The sequence below is a fragment of the Saccharomycopsis crataegensis genome, assembly GCF_037102585.1.
Source record: "Saccharomycopsis crataegensis DNA, jcf7180000000098, whole genome shotgun sequence".
Taxonomy (NCBI): Eukaryota; Fungi; Ascomycota; class Saccharomycetes; order Ascoideales; family Saccharomycopsidaceae; genus Saccharomycopsis; species Saccharomycopsis crataegensis.
The window spans coordinates 160,111-181,550 of NW_027043838.1; the positions used below are offsets into that span (position 1 = coordinate 160,111).

Here is a 21,440-nt window from a genome sequence, read left to right on the forward strand (position 1 = left end):
TCAAAAGCCATTGATCCCATAAGGGTAGGGCTGGGTAGGGAGCTTGTACACTCTTACGCCCTACGCATCCTATATTTTCATTACAATTCTTCGATTATGAAAACATCAATCAATCAGAGGAGCTGGATTATCACATTCTGAATTAATTGATGTCTTTGTATATGTTTAATTGCCGTTCTGGGGATCAAGCTATTAAGAGAGATTGATTTTATTTATTATTATCAGAATCGCTGTAAACCGCAAGTCTTATTATATGTTATTTGATGGCCTGCAGCTCCAAATATTTACCAAGAGCATAATAAAATTGTTATTTGAAGGCTTTATTGTATAGGTTCACACAAAAGATTACCTCAATTTTTTTTTTTTTTCTTGTAAGTTGAAATGCAAAGAGTCTGCTAATATCTATCGGTAACCTTCAAAACTTGAAATTTCATTACAAACTAGTCATCCCCTAAACATGTTCCATAACATACATTTTATAGCCAGGCATATACACAAGAAAAAATTTAAAACCTCAGTGATAACAATAACTAAATTAGTACATCAAACAAGCAGAGCTCCCAAACTCTCCAATTCACTTTTAATAGTATCAAAGTTCTTCACCGCTGCAGATGCTCTCTGTTTAAGGTCCAACATCTCTGATTTCTCTAAATTTTGGACTGATTCATAGAACCCCAATGCAACAAGCTTCTTATATCGATCGACAATTGTCATCGAATCTCTAGAGTTAAAAAATCCACTCATTGGTTGCTTGGAACCTGTTTCAAAAATATCACCATGTTGATTTTTTTTCTTGATACCATCAACATCGGGATCATCTTGGTCCCATATCAAATTGATCACTATCCAAACGCACGCCAATTTAATATTGAAGAAATCAACATTATGATGATGCGGATAATAATTCCCACCAGTGTTCTGTTTCATGGTTTGCTCATACATGCCGACTAGATTCTCAGAAAATTTCTTGATGAAATCATCCTTCATTGACATTGATAAATCTTCAGCGAAAATATCAGCACCCTTGATACCAAGATTATGCAACACTTCCATATCTATATCCACAAACGTGTTCAAACTAGCTTCATCTATTTCAAAAACATCTTCACCAAAAGTCCCCTGCATACTCAAATCCAATATCAATTTCAATCTTTTCATTAAAATTTCATTGGAAATGACAATATTTCTAAAAGTTTCATTCAAGGTTAATAAATTATTGATAACGAATAAAATATTCGTCACGAGTTTTGGTTTTTCAATAATATTTGATAATGTCAAGTGTTTCAATGTTAAGTCCATGAAAAATTCCTCCATTTCACCATCCAAAATTTCATCGTTAACACAAGGACCACTTTCGCGAATGTTAAAGCTTAAAACTCCAATGATCCTAGGCAAATCGGATATCAAGTTTCTAACTATATTAACCAACTCAGTCTTATAATCTAAAACAAACCCCTTGATCTTAGGAGTGTTGGTGTAGCCAGACCTATTCATCACCAGCGGACTCGTAGCCAAAACACAGTCCACCATTAATGGTTTCAAAATATTCTTGAATTGCAAATTTTTCAACACAAAATCTGTCTTCAAATTCATGGGAGATTCATATAACAAGTTTTTAAGAATCATCAAAGTTGCGTGCTTCAAAGAATAAATAGACACAAAATTAACGAGAGTCGTGTAGCCCACTTTTAATGAAATGTCCTTAGAAACACTGCCATTTATGAATTCTTCAAATTTGCAATAATTAAAATTATTAATATCAATGTTCCAAACATTTGGCAGGCCAGATCCCAAATTAACAATTCTGAAAGCTTCCTGGGAATTATTACTATAGTCAAAGCAATCTTCAATAAAATCGAGTTTTTCCAAGTTTGATTTATTTCCGAAGCAACTCATAGAATTGCAAAAAATGTAATTAACAAATGAAAACTCATCATAATTCCTAATAGCAGCTGTTTCATCTGGATCACTAGTATATATGCCAGATATGTTAGTGGCAATCATATCAATTAAAACGTTTTTACTGGTATCTTTGAATGGTATTGCATGGTTCCTTATAACTAATTTTCCGTCTTGCTTTTCGATTGTCAAACTTAAAAGATATTGTTGAATTGGAGAAAATTCTAGGCTCAAATTGGCAAATAACAAGCATACAAGTGTCTTTGTTTCAATAATTGACCTCAAAATCGTTTTGAAATTTTCAAAATTCCTTATAGAAATGATAACTGCTTTTGAAATTTGCTGTTGTAGTGAACTTCGCGAATTTTTTTCTGGACCATTGAGAATCTTGGACATAAGATCAGTGATCAGAATGTTTAGACAATTATCATATTCATTAATCTTCTCACAGGAATCCATTCCATTAAAGCTCCTGATAATATCTTCCAATGAAAACTTATTAATTCTTATCATCAAGTCAATGACCAACTCTTTATTAAAATTGATGACAAAGAAAGACCGTAGTAACAAAATATCAGTTGATAGAAATTTCAAAAAGTTCACCAAGCTTTGAGCTAATTTGTTGATGAGTAGATTCTTATAAAAATTCTTGCTCAAATAGTCCAATAGTTTAATAACCCCCTTCTTTCCATTATTCTTAGAAGAGCACACCAACTTCTCTATCCTTCCACAAACGCGCAATTGAAGAGCCAAAACATTCACCACAATCAAATTTAAATTATTCAAATAGGTCCTGTATCCATATGACACATTCCCATCAACATTAGTGTTGTCGTTGCCAAAACTTCTAGAACCATGTAGTGATCCGATAGTTTTCGCATTTTCATGAACTTTAGGCTCATTCCCAATGCTCAATAATTGATTTAATGCAAACTTCTTGTATACGTTGTTATTCTTGATGGACATAAAGCAATTCAAAATTTCAAAACAGTTCAAAAACAATTCCAAGTCATCAATTGAAGCATATTTGAATAAAAAATTTGCATCACTGATTGCTTCAAAGGAGGCAATGTCTGTGAAATATAAATTGGATTTAGAAAAGCTTATAAGCTTTTTTTCACTATGAGAGATATGAAGTGCCCCAATACATTCAGGTGAATTTGATTTATGTTTCTTGTGCTTTGAAGAAGTTAAAGTTTCGTCAATATAATTTCTTTCGAAAGTTTTAATGAGTTTATGAATAAGCAAATGCAATAATTTATCAGTCACAATCTTTAGAACATTGTAATTCTGCAATTTTTTTAAAATCATCTCGTAAAACTGGTTTGCAGGATCAATATCCAAGTTAGTTGAGCTGAACTTGCATACTTGTAAAACCAAATCCAGAGGCTTTTGATTCTTAGAAATTGGAATATCATTAGAAAATCTATGGGATTGCGCCGATTCAACGTTCACAGCCGAGGTTTTTGCACCATCATCATTTGGGTGGAAAACATTCATCAAATATGGCAAGTATTTCGAAACTGTGTGAAAGATGATTTTATTATTCACAATATTAGCAGAAGATGATGATTCTTCATCAATTTGAAATTGTAAATGGTTAACATAATTCAAGCAATATTTTTGCAAAATATTCATCGAACTCAATTTGATATGAGAATTGCTTGAATTCAAAAATCCACAGAGCACAAAGTATAAATTTTTTGGTAAGATGAGATTGCCATGTGAGTTTGACGAATCATTTTCGTTAAGGAGACGAATTAAATCTTGAGGGTCTTTTATGTCCAACATATTTGCAAATGAATAAAACATCGATGGTAAAAAAATTGGTATCAACGACAAATTAATTGGACAGTGTTCAGGTAAAGTATTGGAGAAATAAAAGTTTTTGAATGAAGGGTATTTGGTGTCCAATCTGTTGATCAATTTGTTATTCAAGTTTATAAAGTCAAGGTTATCTATGTGTTCAAGCCTTATCGAGTCTCCCTTGTTAATATTAGACAATATTTGGCCTATTGTTAATGACGGGGTTGTTGTAGGTAACGAGGGATTGATTAAGGAGTCCAAAATTGGGTAAGTTTCGATAAGAACCTTTTTGAGTAGGTAGGGGTACATTTTTATTTTCATGGAGTCTGAAATATTAGCCAAAATTGATAGGACGTTGAATAGATTGAAAAGGCATGAATTATATGATTCTTGGATGTCCAATAAAGACGCCCCGCTTGCTGATGGGCTAGGTGAATAAGCCATTAACAATACAACCAGATCGATGAAATCATCATTGACGGTGTACACCAAGTCAGAATCATCGGTATAGAATAATATTTTTGCGAACGCCTTGAAGTTCCAAGATAGATTCTTCAAGATTATCTGCAGCAGTGAGGATCCAGATAATTGAGATGTCAACAAAGTAGCGTTGCGAATCAAGTAAGAAATGGCATTCAATCTCGAAAATATTGGTAAAGCATCATATGTAAGATAAATCAATGAGTTCAAGATTAGCAAAGAATAGTTAACTAATTGATCTGCGTGCTCTTGGCTGTCAGCTGTTGATAATAGGTCATCCAATAGCTTTCTCAAAAAGACAGTATGGTTATTCAATATGGCTCGTTTTTGGAGGTCGTTGGAGACAATTGAAGTCGATACTGTTTTCAAGAACGACAACCGTTCCTCTATGGACAAGTTTGGATATTCCTCGAAGTAAGTATGCTCAATCATCTTTAATGGGTGGCAATGTCAGGATGATGGTTGGAGAGTAGATTATCAACCCATATAAGTTACCCAAAACCCAATCTTTGCTAGCTTTACAGTTTTCATCACGTGAATCTCATCTCATCTCTGATTTGTACAACTATATAATATATAATAAACAAACAAACAAACAATAACTTCAAAAAGGTATGGAAATGGCTTATACAGTACAGCACACTCTCTTTATCTCCATAATGTACCTTCCCTGTTTGTATAGTTGATCTCTCTCGTCGGCTTTGATGTACTTCCATCCTATATTTGAACCACACTGGTGACAATAAATGTAGCGAATTAGGTACTTCCCGGTGGTCATTTCCTCCTTCGTGATCTTCTTCGAGGTTTTGATGTTTATAACATTCTTGAGTAGATAGGCCTTTCCAGTTCTTCCTCTGTAATCACGAGAAATGATCATTTTGCTGGTTGCTAGATGAGTTTTGCAGTTCTGACAAGCATAGATTTTCACCGAAGGAGACTCTGGCTCCCAGTGATCGGAATGTCTGATCCCCATTTAGTGTGCGTGGGTAGGCTCGATGCCCTTCTGCGGGTATTTACTGTCTTGAGGTAGTGGCTATCAGTTCTCGTTGGCGGTTCCACCGATTAAAGATTAACCGCTGGAGGGAGAGGAGATGACTTTGACGCACGAAATATGACAGGCGATGCCAATGGGGGCTGCATAACCTTTGTAGCCATTCTATTTACTTTCTTGCCAGAGCTCGCCAGCCAGCTTTTTTGATCTTTTATTTTTTTTTTTGTTTATTCTTCCTTTTCATTCTTTTCAGGTGAGCCAACTGCAAATGATAATCAGAGAATTCATTTTTCATTGTTTACAAAAAACATAGTGGTCAGTCGTTGTTGTTGCGATACTCTGACACAACGGAGGGACGTAAAGGAAAGCTCTTGTTAGCGGAATATATCCGGGTAACATTTCCAGTCCCTGTTATCACAAAAACTCCCAGTTGAACCAACCCCAATGCCCTCATCGAGTGCAAGTGAAGACAGATTACCAGAAGATAATAAGGTCCTTCGAAACCACTCAAATAGACCATTAATAACTGATTATTTACTCCAGGATGGAGTACATCAAAGTCACTAAAGTGTGTATCGTCACGAACTAAATATCTAGCCTTGCATTTATACATTTATACTGACACCATTCTCAGGCCAGTAATGTCACTCTTTACAAAAGGGGCCATTATTTCAAAGGCGATTTGCATTTAACAAATCACCATCTTATATTCATTTACCAAGTGAAAACTGCAGACAGAATCGTGCCTAAAGAACTATGGCTCTCATATCCTATAATAGATAATGTTGAGCTCAAGTCAGGCTCATGCTTATTGGATGTAATACATTTATCGAACCAGCACCAAGCAACCAAGCATTTATTAGATGAGAATTCCAAGGAAAGAGCCGGCGGGACTTCGCGACTAGAAACGGTTTCCGAAAATGATGCAATCAATGTGATTCAAAATTTGAGAGATATCGCGAAATTATACCGCGGAGCATGTCTCAAGATAAAGTGCAAAGACTTCCTAAATATAACTATAGATTTCAACGAAAGTGACATCAAAGTCGCCAAGGATGTATTCGAGACCATAAAGAAATTGACCTGCGTTACTGATATTAGACATTTATACGCATTTTTATACGAGCCAATACCCATTGAAGCCAAATTCAATTCCTGGAACATCTACAATATCGAACGGGAATTTGAACGGCAAGGTCTTAACTTCAAGAGCTTACAGAAAGATGATAATACAATACAATATCCCGGCCAGAATAGCTGGAGGATATCCACCATTAATGAAAGCTACCAATTTTGTGAAACTTATTCGAAAGATATAATCGTTCCAAAAAGTATTTCTGATAGCGTGTTGAAATACGCTGCGAAATTTAGATCGAAAAATAGAATTCCAAGTTTGACGTATTATTTTAAAAAGAATGGGTGTACCCTTACAAGATCATCTCAACCATTAACTGGATTGAGTCAATCGAGGTCCATTCAAGATGAAAAATTGATATATGAGATCTTCATGTCAAATCGCTACAGCCTGGATACTTCCTCACCTTCTTCATCATCGTCACAATCATCCACCTCCTCATCGAGGTCTCAATTACAAACTCCAACATCCAATATCACTGACTTGGGCAACCATAATGATTTGATTGTTGATGCAAGACCAACTGCTAACGCTATGGCGCAAACTGCGTTGGGAGCAGGGACGGAAATTATTGATAACTACAAAAATTGCAAAAGAAAATTTTTGGGGATTGATAATATCCATGTGATGAGAGATTCTCTAATGAAAATATATGAGGTGCTCAAGGATTCGGATATCCTTCTTCAATTACCAATGTTGAATTCGTCTACCTTGAGTAAATCTAACTGGTTAAAGAATTTGACCATAATTTTGAATGGGGTTGATTTGGTGGTAAAATCTTTATTCTTCAATAATAACCATGTGATGGTTCATTGTTCTGATGGTTGGGACAGAACTACGCAAATTTGCTCATTGGCTGAAATTTGTTTGGATCCATACTATAGAACTCTAGAAGGGTTTATTGTGTTGATTGAAAAAGATTGGTCTAGTTTTGGTCATCGGTTCAAAGAAAGATCGGGTCACTTGTCATCTGAAACCAAGTTTGTGAATAATTTATCAAGTAGTAATGGTGGTAATAATGGCGGTGGCATCAACGGTTTTAGTACCGACACCTCTGAACTTGGCGAAGCCAGTAGTTCAGGTTTTTTTGATGATGGTTTTGGTATCAGCACTGACTCAATTTTGAATTCCGATACTATTAACACTGCTTCCAAATCCTTTAATAAGTTGACTAATCACTTCAAAAAGAAGAAGCATATCAAATTCACTTCACCGATTTTCCAACAATTCTTGGATGCAGTTTACCAATTGTTCATTCAATTTCCAGAAAAATTCGAATTCAATGAGAGATTTCTTAGAAGATTGGTTTACCATTTACATAGTTGCCAATATGGTAACTTCTTGGTTGATAATGAGCATGAGAAATTTAGCCACAATCTTCATTTTAAAACTAGATCAGTTTGGGATTACTTCCTATCGAGAAGACAAGAGTTTGCCAACCAAACTTACAAACCCCCATCTGATGATGCAGATGATGATATTATACTTCCTAACTCCGAGGCAGTAAGGTGGTGGTATCAGCTTTATGGAAGAAGTGATGAAGAAATGAATGGGTTAAGTATAAAAACAAGTGATACCAATGCTGTTGAACTTGAGGAAGCGGATCGTTTAAATAAGAAACTTGCCAATATTGTTCATAGAGCCGCTACCGGTGATAGTAATAGAAATGGCACGAAAAACCCCTCATTTGGGAAAGCCACTAGAGAAACAAATATCAATATCATGAAGCACAACATTAAGAAGAGCTATAATGACGAGTTTGACAATTACAATAATGACGAGACAAGTGTCAAAAACGTGCATGGGGATATTGGGATAGAGAAGTTGAATATTGGGTCGTGATCCTTTTTGGTTTTCATTTTAGTTTTACATTACAGGCAGCCATGATAGAAAGCCTTGAGATTTTTTTTTTTTTTTTTTAATATGTCAAGATATAAGGAGATGTTAGGTGGTGGTGTATATAAATTAGCTGTCATGTCACAAAATATCCTGTTTTCCGCGAGGCGCACACTAAAAAAGAAAAAAATAAACTAAAAATTTTCGGAAAAAAAATAAAAATAAAAATAAAAGCTAAACTTAGTTAGCTGTGTAAAATACCACATTACTTCTTTGAAGAATCCCAGAGTAATCAGCATTAAATAAGAAAGATATAAACAAGAGGGCTACAAGGTTTGTTGAAACTGCCTTGCTTCTCTTGGAAAAATAAACCATCCTAAACAAGAAGGTGCTAGAAATTAGAGCAGAACGTGGGCTCCTCTAATCCACTTGATAGCAGCTTTATTTGCCTTTAGCATAGTGCTATCTATATTATTCCCAATCCATTTCAGAACAGTTTTTTTTTTTTTTTTTTTTTTGGAAAAACCTCCCAATTATTTCTCTGTGGGGAACTCTCCCAACCCATATTCTCGGAGCCCAAGATAATAAGAAAACTATTGCGCAATTCAAAGATGAATTCGCATGATGAGCCACTCGAACGAAGCTTTTTAACATTCGTGAACTTCTTTTCCAGGAAGTATCAACAATTCAAGGAACATCGTTCCAATTCAATATCTCTGAGAAGTGTTTACAAAGATGAGCGGTCATTAGGGAGGCGGTTTCGTGATGCAATCGGGGTACTTGAAAGATATTTGGGTCCGTTGTTCTCTTTGTTCATGCCGAATTTTATTCACGTTCACTACTTTTACATCATTATGAGTGGGGTAATAACCTCGGTTCTAATATATGGTCCCAAGAATATGGCCTATATCGATGCGTTCTTTATGGCATTTGGAGCGGTTTCTCAAGCAGGTCTAAACACTGTCAATATGAATGATATAACGTTGTACCAACAATTAGTATTGTACTTGTCTTGTTTTTTCACTACTCCAATCTTTATTCATAGTATTTTGGTCTTCTTGCGATTATACTGGTTTGAAAAGACATTTGACGGTATCAAGACCAGTTCCAAATTGAACCATAAATTACGGAGACAAGCAACGTTGGCCGCGAGAACCGCCAGCATGGGCTTCAGCGACCACCATGAGGATGAAGAAAACAATGGGGGAAAGTTAACCAGAATCATATCGAAAATCAGTAAAGCAATGTCTATACACCCCACGGAAATTGATTCGTTATCAAGTGATACAGAAAATGGGGTTGCCCATGTGATAGATAAGGAAGGTTCGAACGGAACCAGTACAACTGCTAGTAAAAATAACGATAAAGGAACCATGATGGACACCCAACCGAACTATCACACGGATATACCGATGCGTGACTTGGGAATGGACAAAGAAGTGGTGGTGGATGATCCAAAAGGACTCGGTGGAGACAATGGTATCAGATTTGGTAACTTGCCAATACCCCACAACAAAAAACAGCATCACAATACGGTGAACCCAAGCGATATGTATATGTCTATTGCCATGATGAGAGAAAAGAACAAGAACCAATTTCCCAATGGGACAAATCCTGAAGTGGAAGAAGAAGGGCCGGTTTTAATTGTCAAAGGTCCAGCAGAACGTGAGAGACAATTCAAAAAAAGAAAGCTTAGAAAGTTGAAAAAAATGAAGAATAAGGTTACAAAACACTTGGCCGATGAAAATGGTGAAAAAACGCATATTAGAACAGATTCTTTCCTGAATATGATGAAAAGCAAATCTAATTTCTTGAACAAGAGCTGGAGAAAGAAGTCGAAGAACATTGACAATGAAGATGATGAGGAAAATGAAGATAACGAGGAAAATGAAGGAGATTCTGTCAATAGACCTTACAATCATCACAAGATGAATATTGAAGAGGATGTCTTGGAGGAATCTGATGATGATGATGATGATGATGATGATGATGATGATGATGATGATGATGATGATGATGATGATGATGATGATGATGATGATGATGGCGATGATGCTGGTGATGATGACGAGGACGAGGAGGAGGATAATTATTGTGATGAAAAAGAGGGTAGTGGGAAAGGCTCTTCAAGCAATCATGATGGCAGCGATGAAGAGGAACCATTTGTTCCAAACGTTATGCCAAATCATCATTCAAAGGAGAGATCTCCGCTCTCAAATGGAACTACTGGTAAACACTTTCATCAAGATGAGGAATCTATTGTCTCTCAAGGATGCGAATCTAATGCTACAGAAGTGGATCGATCATTAAATGATAGCAAAGGAACAACTTCTATGGATGTCAGATTTTCAAACAAATCTCAAAATGAAAAACAAGTTTCCATTCCTGATGATGGGGATAACATAGACGATATGAATGATGGGTTGAAGACTACTTTTAAAGAACCTAAAAGAAAGCCATTGCACAAAAAATCTAGAACTGGATCATCGACTGCTTTTTTCAAAAAGACAAATGCTACGAAGATCTTTGGGAAAAATCTAAAGAAAGTGGGTAAATACCCATCAGTGATGATGGATGATTTGTCGGTTATGGATTCTCATGTTTCTAATAGAATGAAGAGGCAAATGAGCGCTGCTTATTTATCATTCAACCCAACTTTTGGGAGAAATTCCACTTTTGTGCCTATAGATCATAAACAAAAGGAGGAATTGGGTGGTGTTGAGTATAGAGCTCTCAAGCTTCTCGCAAAGATTCTATGTGTTTATTATATTGGGTTCCATATACTTGCCCTTGCACTCTTTGCGTTTTGGACGATTCCCGAAACTGATTATAGAAAGATCATTCGTGCGGATGGGGTGGCCCCAGCGTGGTGGGCTGGGTTCACTGCCGCTTCATGTTTTAATGATTTGGGATTGACTTTGACACCTGATAGTTTTGTATCATTTGTCACCAACCGGTATATTTTACTATGGGGCTGTTTTTTTGTCACTATTGGTAACGTGGCTTTCCCAATCATGTTGAGATTTATAATTTGGGTATTGTTCAAGTTGGCGAGAGATTTGTCATTATTCAAGGAATCTTTGGCGTTTTTGTTGGATCATCCAAGAAGATGCTTCACTTTGTTGTTTCCTTCCATCCCAACTTGGTGGTTGTTCTTTGTGTTATTTTGTTTGAATATGATTGATTTGGTATTATTTTGTATTTTGGATATCCATGACAAAGACTTGGATCTGTTGTCCAATAGTACCAAAGTTTTGGCGGCGTTCTTCCAAGCTATTAGTACCAGAACCGCTGGTTTCACGTGTATTAACTTGTCGACATTGCATCCTGCCATTCAGGTTAGTTACATGTTGATGATGTACGTTTCTGCTTTACCGGTTGCTATTTCTGTGAGAAGAACCAACGTGTATGAGGAACAGTCTTTGGGAATCTATGCATCGGGGGCAGACGAAGACCAATATAAGGATGTCAATGATTCTAGCAGCAGCGTATCTTCGAAAAATAACCGCAGAGACCTAACCAAGAGATTTGTGGGTACGCATTTAAGAAGACAATTATCGTTTGATTTGTGGTATATTTTCTTGGGGTTGTTCATCATTTGTATCGCAGAGAGCCAAAAGCTCAGGACTTTGGACGATCCATATTTTACAATTTTCCAAGTATTATTTGAGGTAGTGTCGGCGTATGGTTGTGTTGGTTTATCTTTAGGGTATCCAAATGACAACCGTTCATTTTCGGCACAATTTAATGTGGTTAGTAAGTTGGTTATTGTTGCGATGTTTATTAGAGGCCGTCATAGAGGATTGCCTTATTCCATTGATAGAGCGGTCATTTTACCATCGAAAACTTTGGAAAGAAGAGACCTGTACCAAGCCCATCATTTCCGGGCTGGATCATTCTCTCAATATGATGCTATTGAAGATGGGGAAGAAGGGTATGATGACACTGGCGATCATAATGCCAGAAATTCCAATGTCAGTCCAAACCTTGAGAAATGGAATAATTATCATATCGCCCAACAAAGACGGAATATGGGGAGCATTGATGATGTTCTTGACACAGAGACTCGGAGTGAGACCCAGAACAATCTACTCAGTGATGATGTCAAAGATACTCACCACAGTAGCCTGGCAATTAATACAGATGACAAGCCTCCTTCGCCAATTTCCGATAACCAAAAATCGCAAAATCCATTCAGGAATGATTCTGGTGAGACCGATCTGGTTCCTAAGAGACCGTCTTTCGGCAGAAACGTGACCATGGGGAATCTTACTAGTCCTAGCTCTGAGATCGTCGCGACGACTGATCCAGTATCAGGATCAACTCCAGTTAGAAGAAACACTATTACATTTAATTCAGACACTAGTTTCCGGACAAACATGAATAATTATCAACGTTTTGATTGAAACAAGTTATATTATATTTTATGATCGATTTATTCCGGGGTGGGGTACTATTGATAATTGTGATCCCACGCGCAATATAATCAGCAAAAATTTGCTATTTTTATTCTTTTTTTTTTTTTTCTTTCTTTTTCATTCTTTCCTTTACTAGTTTTTTCATTCTCTAATAATTTTTTTTCCTATTATATTATACCAATTTATAGATCTGTTTGTCAATTTGCATGTTGTTTCTATCTTATTATTATTGTTATTGATTGTAACCGTCGACTACGTCTTACGCTGGCTGGGATGTTTAATTTTCTGTAAGAAGCACTCTTTCTATCAGAAAGCACAGAGAGAATTTTGTAGGAGAAAATTGACTGTGTGCTACTGATATATGATGTACTAAACCAATGTAATAATTAAATAGAATATAATATAATAATATTGCAATATTTCCTGATTACCCTACTATGAAATATCAACCGGTGGGAAGAGAAGAAAAATCATCACGTGCCAGACGGATTTTTTGTTACGTTGTCAAAAAAATCGACAAAAACACCGGTGTTTTGATTAGGACGATTTGAGCATCTATCTAACCCAGGTATTTCCACTGATTTTATTCTCCAATCCCCTCAAAAATGGTTGTTTTGTCTGCTGCTATATGCTCTAACACAGGGAAGCCGTTGTTGTCCCGTCAATTCAGAGAAATGTCTAAAGACTCGATCACGGCGTACTTGACCAATTTCAGCAGTTTGTTATTGGAAAATAATTCCCAGCATACCACGATCGAAGCCGGGATGATCAGATACATATACCAACCGGTGGAAAGTTTTATTTTGGTGATCATCACGAACTTGAACTCTAATATCATTCAGGACATTGATACTTTGCAAGTGTTTTCCAAAACGGTGTCGTCGCTTCTTAGAAGCTCTTCTGTAGGGTCGGTGATTGACACCCACGAGGTTTTCCTTAATAGTTTTGAGATCTTGAATGCTTTTGACGAAATCATCACTCAAGGGTATAAAGAAAACTTGACCCCATCGCAAGTCACCACGTTCTTGGAAATGAACTCGCACGAAGAAAAACTCCAAGAAATCATTGATAAAAACAAGGAATTGGAGGCTGCAGAGGAAAGAAAGCGTAAAGCCAAAGAAATCCACAGAAGAGAATTGGAAAGACGTGCCAATGAAGCTTCGTTTGCTTCAGTTGGAGGCGGGGCCCCTGGAGGAGGAATGGGATCAAACTCATTCAAACAGCCTACTTACAACACACCAACTTATGCAGATGAAGAGGATGATCCAACCACCGCGTACGCCAAAGCCGCCGCCGGTGGTGGTAGATACATGGGTGGTGGTAGCAGTAGTCTCGGCCGTGGCTTACAATTGGGCAAAAAGAAGCCAGGAAACACTTCGGACTTTTCCCCATTGTTATCAGGAGCGAGAACCGGTAAACAACTTGCTGCTGCTCAGCAACAACTACAAGAGGAACCAGAACAGCATGTCAGTCTTGGGTCTACTTCGAAGATTGGTAAGCCAACGGTTCCGGAAGTCGAGAATAATGGTATTTTAATCGTTGTGAATGAAAAGATCTCTGCAGAAATCTTGAGAGATGGATCGATTAAATCTTCAGAAATCAAGGGTGATTTGCAGTTATGTATCAATAACCCAGAATTGGCTCACTCTAAATTGATGTTGGGTCCAGTTACCACCAAAGCAGGTCTTCAATTTAAGACCCATCCTAATGTCGATAAGGCGAAATTCAACTCTAATATAATAACATTGAAGGACCAAAAGAAATCATTCCCATCGAACGGCCAAGCGTTAGGGGTTCTCAGATGGAGAGGTATTGGTAAAGATGAAGACGTCCAGTACTTGCCAATCACCTTCTCGATTTGGACTTCAGAAAATAATGGTTCGGTGAACGTCACGGTGGAATATGAATTACAAGAAAAATTGATCGATGAACAAGTTATTCTTAAAGACTTAGAAATCGTGATCCCTGATGTCGGTTATAGTGCCTCGTTAAAATCTGACGACGACAACGTTGTCTTTAACATGGTTGATGATGACACTTTGCAATTCATTATCAAAGAAATTAGCTACGAAGATCCAAGCGGTGCCATTGAATTTACCGTGGAAACTAGTGAAGAAGATTATTTATTCCCAATGTATGTTAGCTTTGCTCTCCAGAGTAACAAGGTGAACTTTGGAGGAATCGAAGTTCAAGACGTGTTGAGTGTTGACGAAGAAGAGAAATCTTTGCCATATGATTTTGTTTCGAACGTGATCAGTGAGAATTTCACTATTGTCTGAATATATATATATTACTTCATTCAATTCTTTGTTTCTTGACTACATTTTCTTTTTCTTATTTTTTTGCCCTCTCCCTCTCTCTCTATGGTTATTAAAATGAACTTTTTTACTAATATGAGCTTTATGTAATGATTTCCAAGCACCACCTAGACGGGTCATTGGGCTGCACAAAAAAAAAAAAAAATTTTCAAATCAAAAAAAAAAAAAAAAGCTACCAATAGTTATCTTTGGTACGTTTAAAAGGTGTCATTTGTAAAGATATTTTAAAACCATGAGTGATACTAAACAGACGCCTCCTGTCCAGGCTTTGGTCCTCGATGCACATCCATTAATTACCCAACACTTCTCGACGCTTTCCACTTACGCCTCATCGTTTTTCACCACCCCTTCGGTGTTTCAAGAAATCAAAGATGAGAACGCTAGACGTAATTTGGAACTTTGGAAAGAGAAATTGACGCTTAGACACCCTAAACCTGTCAGTATTAACAGGGTTTCTGAGTTTGCCAAATTGACTGGGGATTTGAATGTTTTAAGTGCCCAAGATATCCACATCATTGCCCTTGCTTTAGAATTGGACATTGAAGAACATGGCACCGATGAACATATTAGAAATTTTCCTGGTGAGAAAAAGCAAGCAAAGCAAGAAGAAGAAGAAAAAGAAGTTGAAGACCCAAAAGTCGAAGAAACTCTAAAGACTCCTGCTGATGATGATGCCGAGGTCAAAGTGAATGAAGAAGTCCCAGCTAAGAAGAAAAATCGTAGAAGAGGTGGTAAGAAACAAAGAGCCAAGAGAGAAGCTGAAGCTCAAGCTAAATTAGAAATGGAAGAATCAGAATCTAAGGAGCCACAAGTGACTGAAGAATTAGAAACCACTGTTGAAGAAATAGCCGTTACAGACAATTCAGAAATTTTGCAACAAGTCGACCAACCAACCGAGCAAAATGAGATCAATGATGATGATGATGATGACGACGACGACGACGATGGAGAATGGATCACTGAGTCTAATCTTCTTGAAACCATCCAAAAGGATAGTGGGGAAAGACTTGAAGAATCAAAGAATCACCACACCACCACCAAGGTTGCGCTTTCCTCGCAGGATTTTGCGGTGCAAAACGTCGCGATCCAAATGGGTCTTAAGCTCATGAACACCGCCACCGGGCTCCAGATCAAACGTATAAGAAACTATATGTTGCGATGTCATGCGTGCTTCAGACTCCAGCCGCCAAACGAATCGAAACATTTCTGTGCCTCTTGTGGTGGGGCCACATTGTTGAGATGTGTGGTGGTGGTCGATGCCAAAACCGGGGAAATGAAACCATTACTTAAAAAGAACTTTGAATGGCACAACAGAGGTAACCGTTATTCGATTGCTTCGCCATTATCTAAAAACACCCAAAAGAAGTTGGGGAAAGGAGGGTTCCAAAATAACAAGAATTCCAAATACTACGACGCCCACAACAACGTCCCAATCTTGCGTGCTGATCAGAAAGAATACGGCAAAGCGTTGAAGAATGAAAATTGGACCCAGCGTCAAAATGAAAAGTTCCTTGAAAACTGGATTGGCGGAGGTAGCGCCGATAATTTCTACTCTCCGTTTGCTAATGGAGACAGTAGCAATCGATACCACAGTAATGTCAAAGTTAACCCAGGAAGACATGCCAATTCCTCTAGAAGAAGACGTTGAATGTAATATATGTTGGAATTTTCTTTTCTTGCTAGCCTTTGTTGTAAATGTGATGATTAGAGTTACAAAGTGAGGCATTGCACATATATATTTCTGTTGGGCTGAAGCAAGCGATTACATTAATTATCATTTACATTCTTTTCTATATCCCCCTGCATTTTCATTATATATCTTCTAATTTCTGACTTGTCTAGCATAATAAATGATGAAACCTTTATAGTTGAAACAATTTATTGATGGAAAAAAAAAAAAAGAAAATACAAATACACTTTGAAGAAAGTAAGGCAAGATATTCAAAATAATAACAAAAATAGAAGACCATATAACACATCAACATAGACCATACAAGAAATAAACATCTATATATAAAAATACCAAAATCAATTCTAGTTTTAAAAGGAACAAAATAAAACAAAACAAAACAAAACAAAACAAAACGAAACGAAACGAAAAAACAAAAAAAAAAAATGAATACATTCTAAGAAACACTCATTTTCCTCCAGTCATAAGCTTTTTACGCAAAGACACCACACTATCCTTCAATTCATCACGTTCTTGTTTAATAATAAACAATTCAGCTTCCAAGTCCTTGATCTTGAAATCATAATGAGCGTTCTTCATATCATCATCACCATTCATGCTGCTGTCAGTGACCGCCTGCAAATCCTCAATTTCTGTACGAAGTTGGCTATTCAATTCCTTCTGTTTGTTGAGTTCCTTTTGTGATACTTCAAGAGCTCTACCAGTCTTTTTCATCGAGTTCATGGCATTACGGTAATTTTCCTCGTATTTCTCGAGGTCTTTGCCTTTGCCGGCTTGTTCTTGTAGTGAGGTCATTTCGTTTGTCATAGCCGCCACTTTTTCTTGAAGAGCGTGGTTCTTGAGTTCCTGCTCTTTGTTAATTTGAATGAGTTCGTTGATTTGAGATTGAAGCTGGCCAAAGGCTTTAGAATTACTGTTAGTCAGGAAATTTGAAATCACTGAGCCATTAGCAAAGTCTTCGTCGTTGGCAGTGGTTTCACTTAGCAGCTCATCAGTGATCATCGAACGATCCAAATCCAGGGTGATCTCTTTCTTAGAACGCCACAAAGTAACCAACTTGGAAATATCGGTAGAAATATTATTAATCTTATCATTAGTGATTGTACGCTTGCTGGAACGATCACGTTTAACATTCTCGAGTTCTTTTTTAAGAATATCATTTTCGGTTTGTAATGACGAAACTTCATCTTGCAACGCTTCAGTTTGAACGAGTTGACCAGTAAGAGATTCGATTTCTTCCTTTTGGTGCAAAATCACTTCATTAAGCTGCTCAAGCTCAATAATCAGATTATTCATAAATGGTTCAAACTCCTGGAATTTTTGGTTAAGAGTTTCGTTGTTAGCTCTGGCTTTAATAAGTTCAGAATGCAATTCAATGTTTTCTCTTCTAATGGCGTTCAAATCCCTATCAGACACAAGACCAGTGATACTTCCAGAAATTGGAGAGCTACTTTCGATTACTCCCCCGCGATCCAACTCATTGGTACTGGAATTCAATTCCTCAATTATTCTGTCCTTTTCTGCTAATTGTTGTTTGAGGGCCTCCAATTCCTCATCATTGTTACTAGATACCTCAACAGGAACATCTTTAGCAATTGAACTAGCCTTCAACTGTTCCAATTCTTTTGACAAAGCGACAAATTCGTCGTCTTTAGAAACAAATTTTTCATTGATGGTAGACAATTCCGTATGCTTTTGGGTTAATTGTTCATGCATCCCTGCCAACTGTTGCTGCAATTCCTGAATTTCAAGTTGATCATCATTAGCGTGTTTGGTGTGAATCCCCTCGATTTCCAGCTGCAATTGTTGGATAGCTTTATCCTTTTGTATAAGTTCCCCTTGCAATGAACCATGACTTTCTTGAACCTCTTGTTCTCTTGCAATAATGGTTTCTTGTAATTCAGCGTGTTTAGATTCATATTCTGCATTCCGTTGTTCAGAAATCTCGTGGCGCTGCTCCAAGTCCCTGGAGTGCTGTTCAAGTTCATGAATGCGATCAGAAGCAGCTTTAGCCTGGTTATTCATTTCGAGCTTCAATTCAGAAAGTTCAGTTTCAAGTAATTCCACAGCTTTAGCAAACTGGGCAGTAGCAGCCTGGGAGCTAGCAGCATCTTGATGATCCTGTTTCATAGTCCCATTTATTACTTGATCATCAATGGAACGAACACCATTCTGCTCTGGCAAATTACTGATTGCCGACACGTACAAGTCAGCGGTGGTTGGCGAAAGGCCATTATCTTGAGGAGAATTCAATTGTGGCGATCCGGTGCGTTTAGGAGATCTGGCAGGAATCGAAACACGTTTTTCTGGTTGGGCAATTGAGAATTCCTCAATATTTTCCTTGACTGGGGTACTTGGGGCTTCAGGTATGGTGGAATTTGTTGCCGCGGCGATATCCAACTTTTTGAGTTTAGTTTGCGGTTGTTGCTGGGACATTTTCTCGAGTAAATCGACAGAAGAATTGACATAAGTGTCTAGAAGATCAAAATCACGAGGAGAAGTTTCGGATCCCAGAGACTCATTATTGACCATGCCATTGGCCGTCTCTAGTGTGGTGTTACCGACCACGCCTGCATCGACTAAAGCAGCAGAAGCCCCCATATTCTGTATCTTTTCCATAGCAGCATTGTTGGAAGTCTTGTCTTCAACAATCTCCCGAGTCAAACTTTGAGGAGAGCCAGTAGTGGTGGTAGGAGGAGTGCTAAACGCGTCCAAAGACCCGACAGAGTCCTTACGTTGTGGAGGGACCGGTGGTGGCGCGGTTTCAAACGGCTGATCGGAAAACACATTATTTTTGTTGTCCTCAATGATCGGTTGATGAACTGTATGGTGGTTTTCCGAGTGTGGAAGAGTAGTAAATGTCAGAGCACTGCCGTTGGTAGGCGATACTGAATTAGCAGCAATAGCCTTGACAAATGGCAGCAGTTGACCAAAAACACCATTGTTATTGTTGTGCACTGGAGAAGCCTGTTTGGTTAAAATTTGTGGCAATTTGTCATCCCAAAGATCGAAATTCTTGAATTTAACACTCCATTCATTGTAGAGATCTAAATCGAATACGTAGATCATGGTCCCGAAATTCTCGTCTTTGTTGCTTTTTTCAAAACTCCCAGCGTTAGAAGTGCAGTAATCTAATTGATCACCACCCATGATAAGGATTTTATTCTTTGAGCTGGAAAGGGGGGATGAGGCCAAGGCATTAGGCAGGACTTTCGTTGGGATGATTTGATTATTTTGGAAACGACGGTCATCAGAATCTTTGAGTTGAGGCTGGCCATTTTGGTTTTTTCTGGAATAATTGAAAATTGCGGTGATACTATGACCACAACGAGCACCAGGGTTTAGCATGAATGATTCGACGCGGGTCCAATGGAAAGAGTTCAAATTAAGAATGTAAAGACTATCGACGGTTTCACTTTTGCTGTTTTTACCACCGTAAACAATCATAAGGTTTTTAATAAGGGTTGTTGAATGCTCTTCAATTGGAGGAGGAATATCACCAGTACATTTCAAGCGAGAGAAAGAGTTCAAGTTTGGATCGAAACAGTAGAGATCATTGCTAAGACGCTGAAGGTTTGAGCCACCAAACATGTATAATTTATAATTGAAAATCACCATGGAATGGTTGGTTAACGGTGGAGGGATATTATCGAGATCATTGGGATCATTACTAGGGATGATTTTTTCCCAATGGGAGGTAGGTTTTCTAAATGACGAGAGATCAAACACCCAAAGATCATTGAAAATCTTCGAGTCAAGCTGGCCACCAAACAAGTATAACTTTGATTGAACGTTAGTTTTGGCAATGACGCCGATGGTATGGCCGTAACGACCACACGGTCTATCTCCCTGAGGGTGAGGAATGGTCCATTTTAAGGAGTTGATGTTGAAAAGATAAAGATCGTTATCAAGTTCGCCTTGTTCGTTGGTTTGGATGGTATCCCCACCAAAGATGATGAACGCATTACCACATAAACAACTGTTATGTCCGACTCTTGGGGCAGGGATCCCGTCAAAGTTTTCGATCGATTTTGCGTCAAACGTTGTGGAGTTTAAAGCCCAGAGATCACCGTATACTGATCCTTCGCGTAACCCACCCATGACAAATACGTGGCCCTGTTCAGAAATCACTGAAGACGAGGTGTGGCGGTATCTAGGGAAAGGCAGGGCGGTAAGCTTTACTCTGGACCACGGAGTGAAATTCTGGATAGCTTGGACAAGAGGAGACTGTTGGCCCAAAGTTTGCTGGCTAGTGTTACGAGACGACATGACAAAAGGGTTGTTTGAGTTTTGTGGTGGAGGAGGGTTATTGTTATTATTACGAGGGGTATATTGGTGAGGAGGCAACGGTTTTTGTTGGTAGTTCATATTGTTGTTACTCATTATACCGGGTCTACCACTATTGGCTTGGGTAGAGCGTAAAATGTTTGTATTATGGGGGGTTTCGATGGGGGATAAGCTTTGTCCGGCAGTAGGGATCAAAGGAAGTTGACGAGACGAGTTCATAGTTGTTGGGGTGCCCTGTTGTTGTTGGAAGGATCCACCAGTTGACTGTTGTTGTTGTTGTTGTTGTTGTTGTTGTTGGGGAGGAGGCATCGAGAACAATTTCTGCTGTTGTTGTTGGAGGTCCATTTGCGGGCGATTTATGAATTCTGCCGACAGTTTCATTTCTTCTGAATATTTATGCTGCACAGGGGATTCTGAAGTGGAATCGTGGATCGAGGAGCCTGAAGACGATGTGACTGAGGTGCCAGGTGATTTGGGGTCTTTCTTGGACGATGACGATGACGAGGCATCGTGTTTAGAGTCCTTCTTTTTGCTTTTTCTTAACTTGAAGGGGGCCATTGTGGTGGGGTATTAAGATTAC

At 38.0% G+C, this 21,440-nt stretch overlaps 7 protein-coding genes across 7 annotated transcripts; 4 read left to right on the forward strand and 3 right to left on the reverse strand. All coding sequences in view use genetic code 12, as the record gives it.

The window, feature by feature from the left end:
• Window positions 1–543: 543 nt before the first annotated feature.
• Window positions 544–4,617, reverse strand: DASC09_057640 (uncharacterized protein; the record flags this gene model as incomplete). Its single annotated transcript, XM_064999348.1, has 1 exon — window positions 544–4,617. The coding sequence occupies one exon, from the start codon at window positions 4,615–4,617 to the stop codon at window positions 544–546; it is 4,074 nt and encodes a 1,357-aa protein (XP_064855420.1).
• Window positions 4,618–4,810: 193 nt separating this feature from the next.
• On the reverse strand, window positions 4,811–5,158 carry MOH1 (Moh1p; the record flags this gene model as incomplete). Its single annotated transcript, XM_064999349.1, has 1 exon — window positions 4,811–5,158. One exon carries the CDS (start codon window positions 5,156–5,158, stop codon window positions 4,811–4,813), a length of 348 nt encoding a protein of 115 aa, XP_064855421.1.
• A 462-nt stretch (window positions 5,159–5,620) lies between these two features.
• YMR1 (phosphatidylinositol-3-phosphatase YMR1) lies at window positions 5,621–8,153 on the forward strand (the record flags this gene model as incomplete). The annotated part of the gene is made up of 2 exons (XM_064999350.1): window positions 5,621–5,725; window positions 5,811–8,153. The coding sequence occupies 2 exons, from the start codon at window positions 5,621–5,623 to the stop codon at window positions 8,151–8,153; spliced, it is 2,448 nt and encodes an 815-aa protein (XP_064855422.1).
• A 605-nt stretch (window positions 8,154–8,758) lies between these two features.
• Window positions 8,759–12,553, forward strand: DASC09_057670 (potassium ion transporter; the record flags this gene model as incomplete). The annotated part of the gene is made up of 1 exon (XM_064999351.1): window positions 8,759–12,553. The coding sequence occupies one exon, from the start codon at window positions 8,759–8,761 to the stop codon at window positions 12,551–12,553; it is 3,795 nt and encodes a 1,264-aa protein (XP_064855423.1).
• Window positions 12,554–13,170: 617 nt separating this feature from the next.
• RET2 (coatomer subunit delta) lies at window positions 13,171–14,844 on the forward strand (the record flags this gene model as incomplete). Its single annotated transcript, XM_064999352.1, has 1 exon — window positions 13,171–14,844. The coding sequence occupies one exon, from the start codon at window positions 13,171–13,173 to the stop codon at window positions 14,842–14,844; it is 1,674 nt and encodes a 557-aa protein (XP_064855424.1).
• Window positions 14,845–15,115: 271 nt separating this feature from the next.
• NOB1 (rRNA-binding endoribonuclease) lies at window positions 15,116–16,531 on the forward strand (the record flags this gene model as incomplete). The annotated part of the gene is made up of 1 exon (XM_064999353.1): window positions 15,116–16,531. One exon carries the CDS (start codon window positions 15,116–15,118, stop codon window positions 16,529–16,531), a length of 1,416 nt encoding a protein of 471 aa, XP_064855425.1.
• Window positions 16,532–17,020: 489 nt separating this feature from the next.
• On the reverse strand, window positions 17,021–21,418 carry DASC09_057700 (Kel2 protein; the record flags this gene model as incomplete). The annotated part of the gene is made up of 1 exon (XM_064999354.1): window positions 17,021–21,418. The coding sequence occupies one exon, from the start codon at window positions 21,416–21,418 to the stop codon at window positions 17,021–17,023; it is 4,398 nt and encodes a 1,465-aa protein (XP_064855426.1).
• Window positions 21,419–21,440: the final 22 nt, after the last annotated feature.